The sequence below is a fragment of the Ruditapes philippinarum genome, unplaced genomic scaffold (assembly GCF_026571515.1).
Source record: "Ruditapes philippinarum isolate M1 unplaced genomic scaffold, ASM2657151v2 ctg3068_1_1_1_1, whole genome shotgun sequence".
Taxonomy (NCBI): domain Eukaryota; kingdom Metazoa; phylum Mollusca; class Bivalvia; order Venerida; family Veneridae; genus Ruditapes; species Ruditapes philippinarum.
Window position 1 is genome coordinate 49,421 of NW_026853803.1, and position 18,957 is coordinate 68,377.

Consider the following 18,957-nt stretch of genomic DNA (forward strand, 5'->3'; position numbering starts at 1 on the left):
TTGTGAGTAAAAACAGCATTTAACATTTTGTAACAAGAGCTGTCACAGGAGACAGCGAAGCTCGACTAATGAAATACTGGACGCAGTAAGGAGGACAAAACTATGAAAGGAAAATCAATTATGTATAATTATGTATTAAGTTATAGTAAAAAAATAATATTTGTTAACATAAATTCCAAGATCAAGGGGAATAATGCTAGAAATAGTCATGCTAGAGTTATGGACCTTGTCACACAACATTTGTGTAATGATAAGAAACATATATTTGAAGTTTGAAGCAGATACCTTAAAAAGAAAAGAAGCTATTATATTTCTTAAAGAAAATCCTAAGTTCAAAGAGAGATAAATCTGTAAATATTGCATCAAGAATTATGAACAATGTCACATAAAATGTAATTGTTGATAAGGAATAAGTATTTGAAATTTGAGGTAGATACCTTTAAAAATAAAAAAAGTTATAATAAAAAATAACATTTTTCTAGTAAAAAAATCTAAGTTTATGGGGAGATAATTCTTGTAATATTGGTGCTAGAGTTATGAACCTTGTCACATAAGATGTGGATGATGATAACGTAAACATATTTGAAGTATGAAGTTGATCCCTTTAGAAATAAATAAATAACAGTAAAAAAAATATTTTTTATGGAAAATTCTAAGTTCAAAGGGAGATAAATCTGAAAATATTGGTGCTAGAGTTATGAACCTTGTCACATAAGATGGGGATGATGATAACGTAAATACATTTGAAGTATGAGGTTGATCCCTTAAGAAATAAAGAAGAAACAGTAAGAAATAGTACTTTTTGAGGAAAATTCTAAGTTCAAGGGGAGATAAATCTGAAACTATTGGTGCTAGATTTATGAACCTTGTCACATAAGATGGGGATGATGATAAGGTACATATATTTGAAGTATGAGGTTGATCCCTTAAGAAATAAGGAAGTAACAGTAAAAAATAGTATTTTTTAAGGAAAATTCTAAGTTCAAGGGGAGATAAATCTGAAAATATTGGTGCTAGAGTTATGAACCTTGTCACACATGATGTGGTTGATGATAAGGAAGATATATTTGAAGTTTGAAGTTGATACCTTAAGAAATGACAAAGTTATAGTGAAAAATATTTTACTGCACCAAAACTTTAATCTAAAATCTGGACGCGGACGCCGACGCCGGGGCGAGTAGGACAGCTCTCCATATACTTCGTATAGTCGAGCTAAAAATTGGAAACATTTGCACTATAAGAACTTAAGTCATGCATAAATTTCCTACATCTTTTTTCCCATTTTTTGTAGATCAAAATACACATTGCCTCTCTGTACCAAAATGCCAATTTGACGAAATCCTGTTCCAAGTTTGCTGATGAAACTAAATTTCCAATCTTCACCAATAGTCAAATAATCTATATAACATGAAGATGTGATCTGCGCTTGAATATACGATATATTATGGGCTAACACACAACTCGCGCATTGAGCATATAATGCCTTCAAATTCACAATAAACAATCCCCTAGTCTGATAAATGCTGACCCTATGGCTTTAGTACACACTGCCGTTGTTGTCATGATGCTATCTTTTAGCATACAATTGTATATAGTCTCTGACTTTACTCTTAAATGATTCCTGAAATGTAGAATAAAATAACTTGCAGTGTATTCATTGAAACAAAATATAAATGAAGGTCACTCAAAAACTGGCTAAGGTCCCTAAAAAACTTTTCATTTCTTCAAACATGTGTTTAGGGTTGGATATCGTTAAGAATGAAACGATACAATACCAATATATGAGAAGCCATATAGTATTATTTTATCGATATAGATACTAAACTGCCTTGACTTGGATTACGAACATTTCGGATCATGGTCATTTCACATTCTTTTTGTGATATTATTGACGTATATAATTGTTGATTTTATTTGTTTTCCTTTGAATTTTTGTACATATTTTTTGCTTTTAATTTTGAAAACACTGTTTAAAAATACCAAAATTGTTTGATACAGTATTTTATCGGTAAATTATGAAATGGTTTTCGGTACGATCTAAGTACTAATTATCAGTATCCAACCCTACATGAGTTTTCAAATTTGAAAGTTTTTTCATCATTTGTAAGTATATACTGATCAATAAGGCCATACAGAGATTTTCCAGCATAGCAGTTAGCAGATGATAGTAAATGTGTTTCGATGAATTAGTTCAGGTAAGCATCAACACAATGATTCACTGACCTACAACAAGGTAGATGGAAATCTTTCTAACTTCCAAAGAATGTTATATCAGTTGGAGGATTCCAACCTACAAAAGTCAGAGGTTGATCATCCTGTGAATAGAGCCCATGACCTTCCAATTACTAGTGGTATAGCTTCACAAAATGAGCCATGCCATAACAAAACCAACATAGTGTGTTTGCAACCGGCATGGATCCAGATCAGCCCAAGCATCTGCGCAGTGTGATCAGGATCCATGCTGTTTGCTTACCGACCCTTTTACAATTAGAGAAACTGATAGTGAACAGCATGAATCCTGATAACACTGCGCGGATGCTCAGGCTGGTCTGGATCCATGCTGGTCGCAACGCACTATGTTGGTTGTCATGGCGTGGCTTAATTATAAAGTCAGCAACCTTATCCACTTGACCAGTAACCTAGAAAATTCTATGATTGTAGTCCAAAATCTAGTGCCGAACCTTTCTGCAAATTTGATACTGATTAAATGTACAACAAAAGCTATCTGTAAGACAATGCACTCAACTATCTATTCTATCAGAAAAAGGGCATAACTCTATAAGGTTACTCAGAGATATGTGACCTGTGCCCATCATGTTAGATAATCACAGAGAACAAGTGTTTGAAGTTTCAATCTATTTTCCTTAGTAGTTTTGGAGATACCACCTTGCACAGAACAAAAAACTGAACCAAAGTGCAACAGCATCAGCAACACCAGGGTGAGTACACTAGCTCTACGTATTCTTCCAATGGTTGAGCTTAAATACAGACAAGGACTGAATCAAAATTATGTGAATAAAATATAGTTTAAAAACTGCTTTGAAAGTCTGTGTGAAGTATTTTTTTTCCTTCACAGAATAATAAAAATATTTAAACAGAACTTACCTTATCTCTTTCATAGTGTTCAGCAGCCTCTACATTTAATGGATCCTCAAAATTAAGTAAATCCTAGAAATAAATATACATATATTAAATGATAATATGACATTATTATGCACAACCAGGTTTCTTTTGTTCATGCACATAATTTTGTTTGCAAAAAAGAAATATCTTAGATACATGTGAACATATTGTTTCTAAATGCATTCACAACTGATGAAATGATAAAATATACATGTATGTGTTAACAGAGAAGAATTCCCAATAAATGCAAGTGTATCAATGTTTAATGCACTCTTAATAATAATCTTCTTTTTTTTTACTTCAAACCACCTGTGGGTTTGAATCCGGACAGGGACTTTGGATTTTTGCATGTGAGGAAGCTATCCAGCTAACTTACAGAACGTCGGTGGTTCTACTCAGGTGCCCGTATGTGCCTGAAATAATGCACGGAAGGGCACCTGAGGTCTTCCTATACCAGTAAAGCTGGAACGTCCCCATATAACCTATACTGTGTTGGTGTGACATAAAACCCAATGAAACAAACAAACAAACTTATGTTTTTATACATTGCACTTATTCAGCTATATTACATTGTGATATAAACTTAAAATTCATTTAAAGAGAATTGGTCAAAAATGAAGGCCTGTAATGCAATAAATAATTATTGATAGCAAATACAGTCAAACTTCATTCGCTCGAACTCGAAGGGCCTGCGCAAATTTGGTGGAGAGTTAGGTAGTTCGAGCCAACCGGGGTTGAACTATTATCATGTATTATAAAATATTTTACATAGGACTCAAGTGTGATTTTCACAATATTTCTGCCAAAGGGACCAGAGATCAGGTGCGAGAGTCAAAACGAGCAGTGTTTGATCAATCTGAGGTAGAACAATACATATTATACAGGAATTTTGCCGAGACTGGGCGATGAATTTGAACAATCGGAGTTCGTTTGAACAAAGTTTAACTGCAGTACTAGGCATATAAACAAACCACAAAAGAATAGTATTAGGATGTTGTTGGTAAGTATCAGATACATGGCCCTATATTAAATATATATTTATTTATCAGGTAATAAAATTTCTACATTGTATATAAAAATATTACTATTCATCATATAAATGTTCATTCCATACCTATAAAAAACTTAATCTACATTTTTTTCAATGAATATATTTTATTAGCATATCAAGATGACACATTTCTATTGATATTTTTTATCAATATTTGAAATACTAATGGAAAATATGAAAATCACTTTAAATAAAAAATATTCATTAAATTCACTGTCTTTAAGAAAACATAATTTTTATATTTCAGGGAAAATAATTGACTGCCACTTACCGAAAATAGTGAATTAAGACCCCAGACAACATCTTTCAACTTTCTAGTTGGGGCCCAACCTGATAGGAAAATAGCACAACATGTTAAAGTTACCAGTTTCTTTTAATGTTTCATTAGATTACAACTTTTTATCCAGGTATTCTAAAAATCAAGAATCCTTGGAAATGATGTGAAAAAAAAGAGTTTATTTTGACTTGAAAATATCCTAATAGAACACCTGATAAATTCACTTTGGAGTTCTAAAATCTTTCCAGACTTTATGTCTTCAGGATATCTGGATGCTGTTGGTTTAATCATATTTATGTAAGCTTGATTGCGAAACAAGTTCTTGCAACTTTTATTAATCACTTTCGAGTCTGCTTTCTGGAACCATGGAAACATGGTCATGACCCGAGTAAGGCTCAAACCCCTTATCTCTGGGTTGAGAGGCAGACTCCTTAACCACTAGGCCACCGCTCCCCTTAGAGGATACAGTTCAAATTTATGACAGGTTGAGATATCCTCTTTTTTTTCTTCAATGCAGCTTTATTTTGGTCAATTTGGTTTTGCCAGACTATCACTCATACACTTGTTTTCACTTGTTTTGGATATGTTTAAGCCACACTTTCAATGTTATTGTCAACTGTCCATTTAAGATGCAGGCAAAGTCATACCAACAGTTACAAGTTTTCAAAGACATGGAAGATATGGGGTTAATTGTTTGAAAATTCTATGTTTATATTGTAACTAAATGTATTTCGCAAATTTTGACAGCCACACATTTACTGTGTTTAAAAAAAAATCATACATACCTAAACTGTCTATAGAGTTCTGTCTTAGAAGACTAAGACAAACTTCTCCATTCTCCCCAATATTTGGATGCCAGATCCGTGTATCACATGTTACATTAGGTGGCTACAATACAGAAAGGATTACATCAATATTATTACAAAGTCTCTTTCCCTGTAGCAAGTATTCCAAAGTTGAAGACTGAACAACTAATAAGCCTGAAAGATGGTGCACTTTGCCATGTGTTTGATGAATGAACTCCTTAAAAACCAAGTCAAAGATTTTCAAATACTTGCTGTTGTTTTTGTTTCTACAACGGGGGTTTTCATGTTCCTTTTTTCTCACTTCTGTAAAGTGACTTAAATCAGAAAAATATATTTACCACCTACCAGTAAGGATATTTAAACTAAGAAATGTTTCATATACACTAAGTATATCTATACTGACTTGACTAAATATGAACAGAGTAACAACATATCAGTACATGCTTGACTGTGAAACAACATTTATAACCCTATATTCATTACACCCGAGTCTGTTTCCTGGGCTTTACCAGTACTGCTGTAGCAAGGTAGCATTCTCAAATATAGTAATCAATTACTAGTATCCTTAAATTATTTTTATATCAGTTTCAAGACAGCTTCATTGTTAACCTATTTTTGGTTAAGGAAAACAGCCTTTATTCAGCTGTAAAATATAGGGGGAAAAATATCACTGACCACTATGTTATATTCTTCGGGAACCTCCACTAAAAATTTAAATTTTCCGCCGCTCCAGAATCCTTCATCCGGGTATATAGTTAAAATAAAAGAATGTAAATTGTTATGATCTTCAAAATTCACTTTACAAGTCTTTGGTAAATTTTCTTCCATTTCTTGTACCTCTGAAAATATACAATATACAATCATATATCCATCTCTTGTACCTTTGAAAATATAAAATATACAATCTTGTATAAAGTAAAATGTGAAATCGTTCATTCTTACTCACTTCATACTATTTCTTTATTAAAAGGGTGTTGAAGCGCATTATTATATGTTTTAACCCCTAACTATTTTTGTAATGTTAATTTCCCATACATGTAGGCAAATGAAAACTTGAAAGTCATGCTAGACTGACAAAAAATCCAGAGTTCTAAATATCACATATATTGTCTTTGTTTAATTTATTTGTTTAATAGGGTTTAATAGGGTTTTTACGTCACACCGACACACTATAGGTCATATGGCGACGTTCCAGCTCTACTGGTGGAGGAAGACCTCAGGTGCCTTTCCTTCCATTATTTCAGGCACAAACAGTCAACTGAGTAGAACCACCACATTCAGAAAGCTAGCTGGATAGCTTCCTCACATGAAAGAATTCAAAGTCCCTGTAGGGATTCGATCCCACAGCGTTGACAGGCAAATGGTTTGAAGTCAACAACCTTAACCACTCGGCCACCGACGCCCCTTGTTTCTTTTATTTAGATGTCTTGCAAGATTTATTCAAATCAATTCATTCAGAGCAAAGATTGTGTGTTATATCTGTCTTTCAGGGTTGCCACTAGAAGATGTCAGATGACTGCAGGCAAAAATGACTGCCTAAAAGCATTTTGGCCACCTCAAAGTTAAGAAATTACTCTCTGTTATATATGACTTATTATTATCATTAATGTGATGCATATTTTCTGTACATGATGTAAGTCATGAAAAAATTAAGATGTACCTTTTACAAGAAGCTTATCTCTAATTGAAATCCTCTTAGGTTCATCGTCCTTCTTAGGTGTAGCACCTGATTTCAACTTCTTTGATAAAGTTATCATAACTCCTGTAATAATGAATATTATTACCAACTTGAAAATAACATAATTTCTGATATATTTTTCTTTCATTTTTTTTTTAAGCCTGTACAATTTTGCTGTCTGGTCATACAAATATTTTTCAGGAAAACCAACTTCTAAATGAAAACTGATGATGCAGATCATAAGCTATTTTTTAATATAAGAATTATTAAGATTGATGCTGTGTGAGTAAAAATGTATTGACTTCCATACACAATACTAAATCCGTACTTACTAAAACTGTACTTAGTAACTTAATCCCAAAACACATAAACAAGTAAAAAATGGGTTTAAGTATATGGTCAATGAGTAACTTCTTGCAAAAAAAGAGACCTAAAAGTTATAATATGGAAGTAGGCAAAGCCTATGTACGGGGATGTCAGATAAAAACATTTTTTGTTTTATAAGCATCATTGGCTATTTCAAATTCAATCGGGACACCTCAATGATTATTCTTAAGTGGAAAAGTTGCCATTGTTTCGTTATCAGAATACCCTGCCCATTAACCGATTTGTTGTTAAGTCACATTAAAATGGACGTGTCTAACTAGAGATAACAGATCCCTTTAAATATACACTTGTAGTTAATACCTTGAAAGTCCAAGCATGGCCGAAGGCCCCGAGAGGGCTGTAGCACTCTTAGATAACATGTATGACCCGTATCAATTCAAATGAAATCAAAAGTAAATGAAAATTTCAAAAAATGTATATCCTATACCTAATGAGCTGTGAAAAAATCCTAAGTTAACTGGGCACCGCCATTTTGAAATCCCTTTCAGCTAAATAGTGACATCAGAGCGCTTTAATGAGCATCTACATAATTCAGATTATTGCAAGCAGATGCATGCTAAATAACACTTCCGGTGAAAGAATTATTATAAATATAAAAAAAAAATTACTTAAACATATCCTGTTTGATAAATTAGCACATTCAAATAATCAAAAATAACGTTAAAACAACAACTGTGATTAGAAATTAACAAGAATGGCGGACGGGATTTTCCAAACGCTGAAGCATGCGCAGTGGTCCCCTTTACGTTCAGAGATTTTCGGAATTCCCAGCGCTCCGATGATAGGTTGAACACCACCAATCTACTTGTTTTGTTTACGGTACAAAATATACCCACTTACATGTAACATGTTATGCTACAATCATAATTCATAAATTCTATCCGCGCCATAGGTAGCACCTAATTTCATAATTATTACCCAGGCAACTGAATGCCCAAACCTTTGATTTTCACATAATTTTTTTTTGGGGGCATAATAAGTGGGGCCTATAAATAACACAGTTTTTACTTTGTTTCACTAAAAGTGAAACATGTTGGGTCCTTGGAAATGCAAGTAACAAGCAGTATACTGTGCTCCTCTTAGTTCACGGTACTTAACACTTTAAAACAGTAAAGAACACAAACAATAAACTTACACTACAAAAACTGTCATAAACTGTATCATTTAGTCATTTTTCTGCTATATGACACAAGGAAACAACAATATATTCAATCAAAATTAGTTTTAATTTGTCAGATGTAAACAGTGTGTCGGCCATTTTGAAAACAGTATGTCATCATTTACCTCGCGGTAATGGTGTTTTATTTCAGTTTTTTCATGTTTCAGTTAAAATTTCTTTAAGTTATTTTGCATAATTTTAAATATTAAAAGTATTTTTACATTGTAACTCAAAATTTATTTTTTCAACAAACAAGAACATTTAGAAAATGATGATTGTTTCAGACGTATGCACAATTTTAATGGACTATTGTTGTTTTTTGCAGAAGTTTGTAAAATGTTGTTCAGTTTTACGTAAAATTCTATAGATTTAAATTATTTTGCACAAAACCTTTGTTGTTAAGGTGTTTGAATAAAATATGTCAATTCTGACCAATTATAACACTGGTCACATGAAAATATGCCATTACCGTGAGATAAATGATGACGCGGAATTAGTGATGTTGAGTATACCAAGAAGAAACTTCGTAAATTTAAATGCACATGTTATCTTTATACAAATTCGAAAACAAACAAAACGTCTAAAACAATAAAATAACAAATCAACAATATATTATGAATGTATCCATTAATTCCCGTTTTATTAACATGGTTAAATTTATGTTCTTATAAAAATAAATAGTTAACTTGTTCACGCAGAATATTTCTTGATCGTGCGTCCAAATTTGATCAAACCATTATATCACCTGTCTTTAATTAGTTTCCACTTACCAAATTAACAATATCTTTCGTTCATATAAAAGAAAATCATTGCTTTTCATAGCATTTTTTTCGAAATACTTTTAACCGGATGCTCAATTTAGAGATGTTTGATTGAAATCCTTATCGGCTCACACTTTCATTGTTCCAAATTTTAATCGAGTAGTTACATTTTCATAACAACTTCTTTCAATTATTTTATTTTACACACTTTAGTTTACATAATATAAATAAAATGTTCTATTATTATTTTTTGTATCATAGTTTGGGGACCTTTCTGTTGAAAATGTGTCAGAGTTAAATCGTATACATATACATGCACAGTGCGGTAACTGGAGTGCAGGTATCAGTTACCCGCACTCCAGATCATGCCCATTGATTGGTTCATTTTTGCTGGGGTTTACATATTGTGACGGCAGAGAAAGGGAAAGCGACAGAAATATCATATTCAGATGTTCGTTCATTGGTTCATTTTTGCCGGGGTTTCATATTGTGACAACAGGGAACGTGTTTTTATGTTTGACTATGATACAAAAGAGAAAGAACACCAAAACACTCGGCAATCTGATTAATACTCGGGGGCTACACCCCCTCGTACAAATCAGATAGCCTCGTGTTTCGGTGCTCTTTCTATTACTTGTGGATGTTCAGTTTGTTTATCTTAAGAATCTTGAATTGTAGGTACAACACGATACTGCAGTAGATCTATAAACTATAATATATATTCGTTTTTAAAGAATTTGCTTTTTTGCAACATTCGAAGTAGAACGTTTTTCTCATCATTTTGGATGCAGTTTTGATGCCAAATATCCTAGAATAGCGTTGCTAGAACGTAAGAGTATATAGAGACGGCGCCTTTTTAATATATTAATGTAAATATGCTTTATTTTACATATTTTATATTCTAGATCTTACATGTAAATACAAATACATGTATGTTTCTATTTGTAGTTGATCTTTAGTCTAAGTGTATATAGTTATGTTTTATTTTTCGAGAACACTAGGATATCTGAAATGTAGGAAGGAGTCAATCCTTGCATAGATTTAAATACTAATAATGCAGTATGATACGTGCATCTATTTTCAAAAGTTAACCAATTTAATTTAAGGAAAAACTGTAAAGATGGCGTCTTAACTTGTTTAGACAACTTTATCTTTGCTGCGCGTTTCTTCAATTCATTCACTTTTTTCAAATTCTATTTTGTTACAAGTACTCCATATAATACGGCAATAATCAAAACAAGGTAAAATATAGGCATTGTAAAACATTGCTTTCATTTCAGCGGATAAAAAGTACGATATACGCTTTAAGAGAGCAATTTGTTTTTGTAATTATTACAGACGTGCTTTATTTGAACATTCCATTTTAAGTTTTCATCTAAGTAAAGACTTAATAATTTCTGTGATTTCGTTTGACTTAGGCATGTACCTTCTACTTTTATATCTAAAGAAGGTTTTGATTTTAATTTATTTTCTGACCCAATTACATGTACCATATACAAGTGGTCTTTTTCGGATTTATTTATCAACATCACATTGCAGGGTTCTCTGAATCTCTTCAATGTTATATTTGATGCATGCATAGTAGTAACGTCAGCATACATGTCTATGTTAGAGTGTGCTGTACTAAATGGCTTACCATTAAGGTAGAAAACGAAGAGTAAAGGGCTTAATATAGAGCCTTGAGGGACCCCTGATTTCACTGTTCCACTATTTGAATGATTATTTCCATATTTGACAAACTGTGTTCTATTTTCAAGATATGATTTGTAGAGTTTTATTGAAATGTTTGAGAAGTTGTAAAATTTGAACTTATGTAAAAATATATTGTGATCTACCAAATCAAATGCTTTCTTTGGGTCTAAAAATACTGTGCCTATCAAACAACCGTCACCTTAATCAATATTCTATGTGTTGTATAAATGGTGTTTGACAGGAGTGATGTTTTTCTGAAACCCGACTGACTTTCATGAATGATATCAGTTTCGTATATATAACTGTGTAATTGTGATGCAAAATGCTTTTCAAATTTTTTTGAGATATGGTTGGCAAAATTGAAAAAGGTCTCTAATTACTTGGATCTTCTTTTGTACTATTTTTATGCTCCCCGAAAAAATTTCGGGGGAGCATATAGTCGCCGCCTTGTCCGTCCGTCCGTCCGTCCGTCTTTCCGTCCGTCCGAGCTCACTGAAATGACGATGTGGGGTGAATATCCATGTTCAATCCGTATAGACGGTACTTGTGAGGAAAAAGGTTGCTTATGGGGTGCAAATACGTTGCTTATGGGGTTTTAGAGATCAAAGGAGATCAAAGAAAAAACCCCATAATGTCAACTCAGTAGGAACTTCCGTCCGTCCGTCCGTCCCCTTTTCTTGTCCGGGACATAACTTTGAAACAACAAGAGGTATCAACATGAAACTTTGTAGGTAGATAGATCTCATTGAGAAGGTGTGCAGTGCACAAGAACCGTAACTCTGCCTTGCCTAATTTTTGAATTACCCCCCTTTGTTTATTTTACACTTTGAACTTTGTCCGGGACATAACTCTAAAAGTAAAAGAGGTATCAACATGAAACTTTGTAGGTAGATAGATCTCATTGAGTAGGTGTGCAGTGCGCAAGAACCGTAACTCTGCCTTGCCTAATTTTTGAATTACCCCCTTTGTTTATTTTACATTTTGAAATTTGTCCGGGACATAACTCTAAAAATATAAGAGGTATTAACATGAAACTTTGTAGGAAGATAGATCTCATTGAGTAGGTGTGCAGTGCACAAGAACCGTAACTCTGCCTTGCCTAATTTGTGAATAATCCCCCTTTGTTTATTTTACTCTTTGAACTTTGTCCGGGACATAACACTAAAAGTATAAGAGGTATCAACATGAAACTTTGTAGGTAGATAGATCTCATTGAGTAGGTGTGCAGTGAACAAGAACCGTAACTCTGCCTTGCCTAATTTTTGAATTACCCCCCTTTGTTTATTTTACACTTTGAAATTTGTCCTGGGCATAACTCTAAAAGTATAAGAGATATCAACATGAAACTTTGTAGGTAGATAGATCTCATTGAGTAGGTGTGCAGTGCACAAGAACTGTCACTCTGCCTTGCCTAATTCTTGAATTATTCCCCTTTGTTTATTTTACACTTTGAACTTTGTCCGGGACATAACTCTAAAAGTATAAGAGGTATGAACATGAAACTTTGTAGGTAGATAGATCTCATTGAGTAGGTGTGCAGTGCACAAGAACCGTAACTCTGCCTTGTCTAATTTTTGAATTATCCCCCTTTGTTTATTTTACACTTTGAACTTGTCCGGGACATAACTCTAAAAGTATAAGAGGTATCAACATGAAACTTTGTAGGTAGATAGATCTCATTGAGTAGGTGTGCAGTGAACAAGAACCGTAACTCTGCCTTGCCTAATTTTTGAATTATCCCCCTTTGTTTATTTTTACACTTTGAACTTTGTCCGGGACATAACTCTTAATGTATAAGAGATATCAACATGAAACTTTGTAGGTAGATAGATCTCATTGAGTAAGTTTGCAGTGCACAAGAACTGTAACACTGTCTTGCCTACTTTTGGAGTTATTGCCCTTTGTTCATTTTGACACTTTGAACTTAACTTTGTCTGGGACATTACTCTAAAATTATAAGAGATATCAGCATGAAACTTTGTAGATAGATAGGTCTCATTGGGTGGAATTGCAGTGCTTAAGAATCATTACTCTGCCTTGCCTTATTTTGAAGAAATTGCCCTTTGTTTATTTTTACTTTTTGACTTTTGTCCTGGACATTACTTTAAAACTATAAGAGATATCAACATGAAACTTTGTAGGTAGCTAGATATAATTGGATAGAACTGCAATGCTTAAAGAACCTAAACAAAGCCTGGTCTAATTTTTGAGTTATTGCCATTTGTTCCTTTTTACACTTTGACTTTTACCCGGGACATAACTCTGATATCATCAGGAAACTTTATAGATAGATAGATCTCATTGAATAGAAGTGCAGTGCAAAAAAACATAACTTCGCTTTGCCTAACTTTGGAGTCTTTGCCCTTTGTTCATTTTTTTATACTTTCCTGTGTCCAGAACCTTCTCGGGGAGCATCACCCGGTTCAACCGGTTCTTGTTGTAAATTGGAAGTACATATGCCTCTTTAAGTTCAGGAAAAATGCCATTTTTTAATGGAATTATTAAAATTATTAATAATAAAAGCTGTAGCCATGCTTAAATAAAACATATGTCTCCATGTTAAAGAAAATAAGCAAGTTCACATTTTTGGATATTTCGTATTGCATCAAAGTGTTTCAGCTGGCATAGCATTCTTTGATTTTTAAACCAAGCATAATATTCTTTAAAATTGATACTTTTAGAAACAGTGTTTACCTTTTTCATCTTTGTTTTGAAAGTGTCGAGGGCTCTTAATTATTTATACAGATCAACAAAACGTGAAAGAGCCATCGTTTGCATTTTGAAAGCAGAAACCAGATTGATAATGAAATCCATCTTTGGCTCAAACAATCAACGAGAATAACTTAGCAGAAGCGTATTCTGTTAGTTACAAGGTAGAAATGCATGTAACATAACAAGAGTTAAAAGGTTTGTGGATATTAATTGATACAATTATCAAATTATTAATATATTGATATAATGTTTAATTTTATTCAATATTAATTTTGATTTCTCATCTGAAGTTATTCTGTTTTTACATTGTTGCTGTAATACTTCTTGTTAAGCCATAGCAAACTTGTACAGCAACATTGGTAATGTATGTTTGTTTTATTTTAGCAGCCTATTCCCTTTTTTATAGTATGTGCCCAAAATTATTAATGGAATTTAGATTTGTTAGGACTCGCAAGTATTCGCATATTGAGGTTACCTTTCGAAATGATTCGTTTGCAGGAGCTAGCCATGTCGCTCATTTTTCAGAATGTTAACCATTCGTTTTTATCCGTTGTCAACCGTATGTGAAATTCCTATTAGAATACCTGCATTATTTGCTACAATTCGCATGCTATTGCGAAAAATCGTTGATTATGTAAATTAGCTTATCATGTTCCGACAGCTTGAAGCCTATTATGCCATGCAAATCGATGAATGATGGTTTATGTTTTGTAACCGTATTGATAGGGACTTTAACTTAAAAGCAGACGAACATAAATTCGCCACATTTTTTTTAACATCCACATCAAGTTCTTCTGTCGTCATCGCCAGTACGCGCAAGACATCGGCATGCAGTGGTTTCCGCCCGCTGAAGTATAAGGGCCATTAATTTTATTACTAGTTATCAAATCACGATAAGTTTATTTATAAATGTACTGTAAGAAGCAAATAGTCAAACGTCAAGCGATCAACTGTTTTGTTATAGATTTATCAGTTTATTTTCAAATTCCACAACCACTTTCTAGCTTATCATGTGCATTCTTACAGTTTTAAAACAAAAGAAAGAAGAGCTATCTCTAGTGACACGATGTATCATTCTTGTATTCTATCTTGGTAGCAGGTGCGCAGTCCACACCTCCAAACATTGGTCCATAACATGATCGCTGTCGGACGCGCTGACCCCCAAAAATATAACAAACCCATGGTGACCATTCAGACCAAAAACCATTTACTACAAAAGGAAGAAAAAAACATATGTAAGTAAAAATATATGAAGAGAAGAAAAAACTCATCTCTACGGTGTGTTGTATTTTGTACCACAAAAGGTATTGCTTTCCATGGGTGGCATTTATACAACATTTTTCATTTAGTTTACGCCCAGAAACCGCTTAAAAATATTGACACTAAATAGGAATCTGTTTTTCAAATGAAATCGAGGAAGATCTGGCATAGATTTTTGCCTATATTTGCCACTTCATCAAATGTTTTGTTATGAACCTTTTGATATAAACTATAAACAAGTAAAAGAGATCTAAAATGGTGTCCTCATGTGCAGCATTTCCTTGCTAAAAACTAATGTACAACTACTTTGGTTAGTTTTTAAGTTACACTAACACTTTGTGAAGGTCATATGGTGAAGGTAGACCTTATAAAATTATCATATCTTTACTAAATAGTTTGCACGAAAATCCTATGCATCGCAGGAAATATCCTGTAAAACGTGAGTCCTATTTTGTCACACCGGACTTGATATAAAAAGATGAAAGGTTCATAACATTCCAAAAGAAGAGACAACAATAATTGTCTAGACACACTTTAACTTTCACAAGACTTACTTGGACAAGGGTGGGAATTAAAACACAATCTGTAATCATTTCCGTCGCCTTGACAACCTTGGCTCAATATAGAAGGTGTTGCTGGGCCCACACATTTCCTTGACCTTCTAGTTAAACCTGTACCACAAGTAGTTGAACATGCTTGCCAATCACTCCACTGTGTCCAATTGCCATTAACTGCAGTTCAAAAAGGCAATAATGTTTACATGGCTAACAATTGATTAATGTAACACATGACTGGTAACTGAATTCATGTCACCAAATTTGAATATAAGCCAATAGAATCTAACACACTAAACTTAGTTGCTAGTTACGTCTATAGAATAATAGGCTTTAAACACATAATTTTATATATATCAAATTAAAAGTCAGTTCGAATATGTGTTATGCGTTACATGTATGCATATAAATCTACTTATCTAAATCTATTTGTCATTGATATTTGGCTTGAAGCCGTATAGTAAAACAATATACTAATATGCGGCTATCAAATTTATATTGACCTTTAATTTATTTATCACTCATTTACACATTCATACTAGTACATATGGACAATAAAGGCAGGATAAATGTCTATATTGTGATATAAGATAAGCATTACTTCGACACGACTCAAGTTTAGTAATCTCGTCTGTACTAAGTTGACACGTCACTCTCTCGTCCAAAATGGCTGATGTAATGGAAATCCCGAGAACAACTGCAGAAACACAAGGTTTTCATTTTAATTTAAAGGTCCTGTAACTCAAATTTGTTCATGATTTTATATCATCAATCTGATGCTCAAATGAAGATTCTTCAAAATTGTAAGTTCAAAAAAACATTATTTGTAAAGATATTACCGAATTTACATTTCATGTAAATAAAGGGAGGTAAGTAGAAATATATTTTCGATAAAGTCTTAACAATTTTTTTCAATGAGAAATGAATGCATTGATTTTAATGATTCCATTGAATATGCACAAATATTTACAGTATATATTTTACAAATTCTTCGATGTTTGAAAATTGTTTTAGAAGCATAATTATATACATTTATAAAATTTCACACAAGTATGGTAACTACCTAAATTACATCAATGATGCATTTAATGGTCTCATTGGCCTCCTGTGCATCAAAATAGTATCATCACAAAATATCGACTTGCATACATATTTAGTATCATTCAGTGAATTACTGAATTCAAAATTTATAGGTCACCTTGTGGTTGATAATAACATTTAAGGACATGAATGGTGACATGTCCGGGGTCCGTACTGTCAGTGCCTGAAAGGGCGGATAGACCCTCATTCAGCCTAGAATACATACATACATTGTTACATCCTTAATTACAACATACAGGATCTTTAAGTGTTGAATTCTGCTTAAGCCCGGTGTTATTGGGAGTGGATGGCAGCTTGCAATTTCCAGTGTCTTACCTTAACAGGCTCAATCAAAGGTAAAATATGATTTATTTTATTTTATTCTTTATTCTCTACTTTATTTCAGCAATATTATATTTAAGATAATTCAAAATAACAATAAGTATAATATAATCCTATTTGAATTTTTGTTAGGTTATAAATTCATCACACCAACAATATTCTTTCATATGACAACATTACAGGTATTTTAGCAAACAGGATATGCCTTCCTGTCATAAGATTTAACGAACTTCTTATCCTGTTATAATATTGAGCTAAATGTTTATCCTGTAATTAGATAATTAGATATATCCTTATTATGTTATGTGGCTGTAAAAAAAATAACTACACGGAAAAAAAACTAAATTTTACCTCATTGTTATATCAACAATATTGTATATTCAACAAAATCTTTAAAGATCCTGTATTTGAATACCACACTTAAGTGAAATTATATACATGATGTATATATATATATATATATATATATATATATATATATATATATATATATATATATATATATATATATATATATATATATATATATATATATATATATATATATATGTATATAATTATGCTAATAAAACAATTTTCAAACATCGAAGAATATGTAAAATATGTACGGCAAATATTTTTACATATTATGTGTAATCATTAAAATATATGCATTCATTTCTTATTGAACAATTTGACTTAGACTTTTTAGAAAATATTTTTTTATTACTGCCCTTTATTTGCATGAAATGTTAAATTCAGTGATATTTTATTTATAAATAATGCTTTTTTGAACTTACACAATTGATAAATCTTAATTTAAGCATCATATTTATGATATAAAACCATAAAGAAAATGTGTTACAGGATCTTTAAGATTTAATTAAATGCTTATTTTATAATCAGATTGAACAAAATGTACATCCTGTTATTATATTTAACTTAATATTTATCCCATGATTGGATTTAACTTAATCTGACCCTGTTATTAGATTTAGCTAAATGCTTATCATTTAATTAGATTTAATAAACTGCTTATTATGTTATTCAAATTACCAAAAGTTTAACCTGTAATTAGATTTAACTAAATCCTGTTACTAGATTTAACTATTTTTATCCTGATACTTGATTTAACAGAATGCTTATCCTGTTACAAGATTTATCTAACTATTTATCCTCAATTAAGATTTAACTAAATGCGTGCCCTGCAATTAGATTTAACTAGATCTTTCCTGTTATTTGAATTTGACTAAATGTATAAAAATATAAATGAAATTGGAAAGAAATGATATTTGCCAATTCGTATATATTACACCGGAAAATGTCAATTACATAACACATTTTCTTTTGAAATTCAACCCATTACAACAAACAAATATTTCATTTACAACAAGTACCGTTCTTATTGTGATATGAAATTACACTAGTTTTAAAAAGTATATTTAAACATTTTTGTTAATAGTTAGTAAGCATAAGAAAGTTACTTACATATTCTTAAAACGACCGAGGCACACATATTTTAAAAAAAGAAAATCTTGACGAATGATTTCTTATCTACAACGAACGTATTTCATTCAATACATTATTTCACTCAATTGTGACCTTTATCTATATATGACTTTAAAATTCTAACATTTTGAAATGTCACTAATATTATCAATTGTTCCTTATTCATTTGAATTGAGTATATTTTACTCTGACTCTGTATAGGTCACATACACGTATATCTTAAGATAAAGAAAACTCAAAAGCGCTATTCAGCCATGAGCGGACATAATCAATGATCATTCGATTTGTTTTGACGCATACCTACTGTAAATGAGAGTATTCCACGGTGCCCTTTGGGGTTTAAGAATAAGTCAGCAAATAGCAAGCAGTGATATTCACAAGGCATCTTTGGTCCGCAAGCACAAATAATGTTTCGAAAGTGCTAGCAAAACAACATTTGTAAATAAGAACCCCACCAAAGCGTTGGTTGCAATGATTGACAGATGGTCAATTACACATTTATACACTAGATAAAACATCTAAGTGCGTCCATGACCGATCAGTTAAATCATCAAACCATTTGTCCCTAACCGCTGTAGGTTGGAATC

General features: G+C 32.2%; 2 protein-coding genes across 2 annotated transcripts; both read right to left on the reverse strand.

Annotated features, from left to right (window-relative positions):
- Window positions 1–1,219: 1,219 nt before the first annotated feature.
- Window positions 1,220–9,370, reverse strand: LOC132737969 (NEDD8-conjugating enzyme UBE2F-like). Its single transcript, XM_060725365.1, has 7 exons — window positions 9,252–9,370; window positions 6,918–7,019; window positions 5,933–6,096; window positions 5,237–5,339; window positions 4,446–4,504; window positions 3,106–3,168; window positions 1,220–1,621 (listed from the first exon to the last, which is right to left on the reverse strand). Exons 2-7 carry the CDS (start codon window positions 7,012–7,014, stop codon window positions 1,568–1,570), a joined length of 540 nt encoding a protein of 179 aa, XP_060581348.1. The 5' UTR covers window positions 7,015–7,019; window positions 9,252–9,370; the 3' UTR covers window positions 1,220–1,567.
- A 5,226-nt stretch (window positions 9,371–14,596) lies between these two features.
- Window positions 14,597–18,468, reverse strand: LOC132737965 (thrombospondin-2-like). The gene is made up of 4 exons (XM_060725358.1): window positions 18,350–18,468; window positions 16,062–16,157; window positions 15,461–15,637; window positions 14,597–14,856 (listed from the first exon to the last, which is right to left on the reverse strand). Exons 1-4 carry the CDS (start codon window positions 18,375–18,377, stop codon window positions 14,702–14,704), a joined length of 456 nt encoding a protein of 151 aa, XP_060581341.1. The 5' UTR covers window positions 18,378–18,468; the 3' UTR covers window positions 14,597–14,701.
- Between the last annotated feature and the right edge of the window lie 489 nt (window positions 18,469–18,957).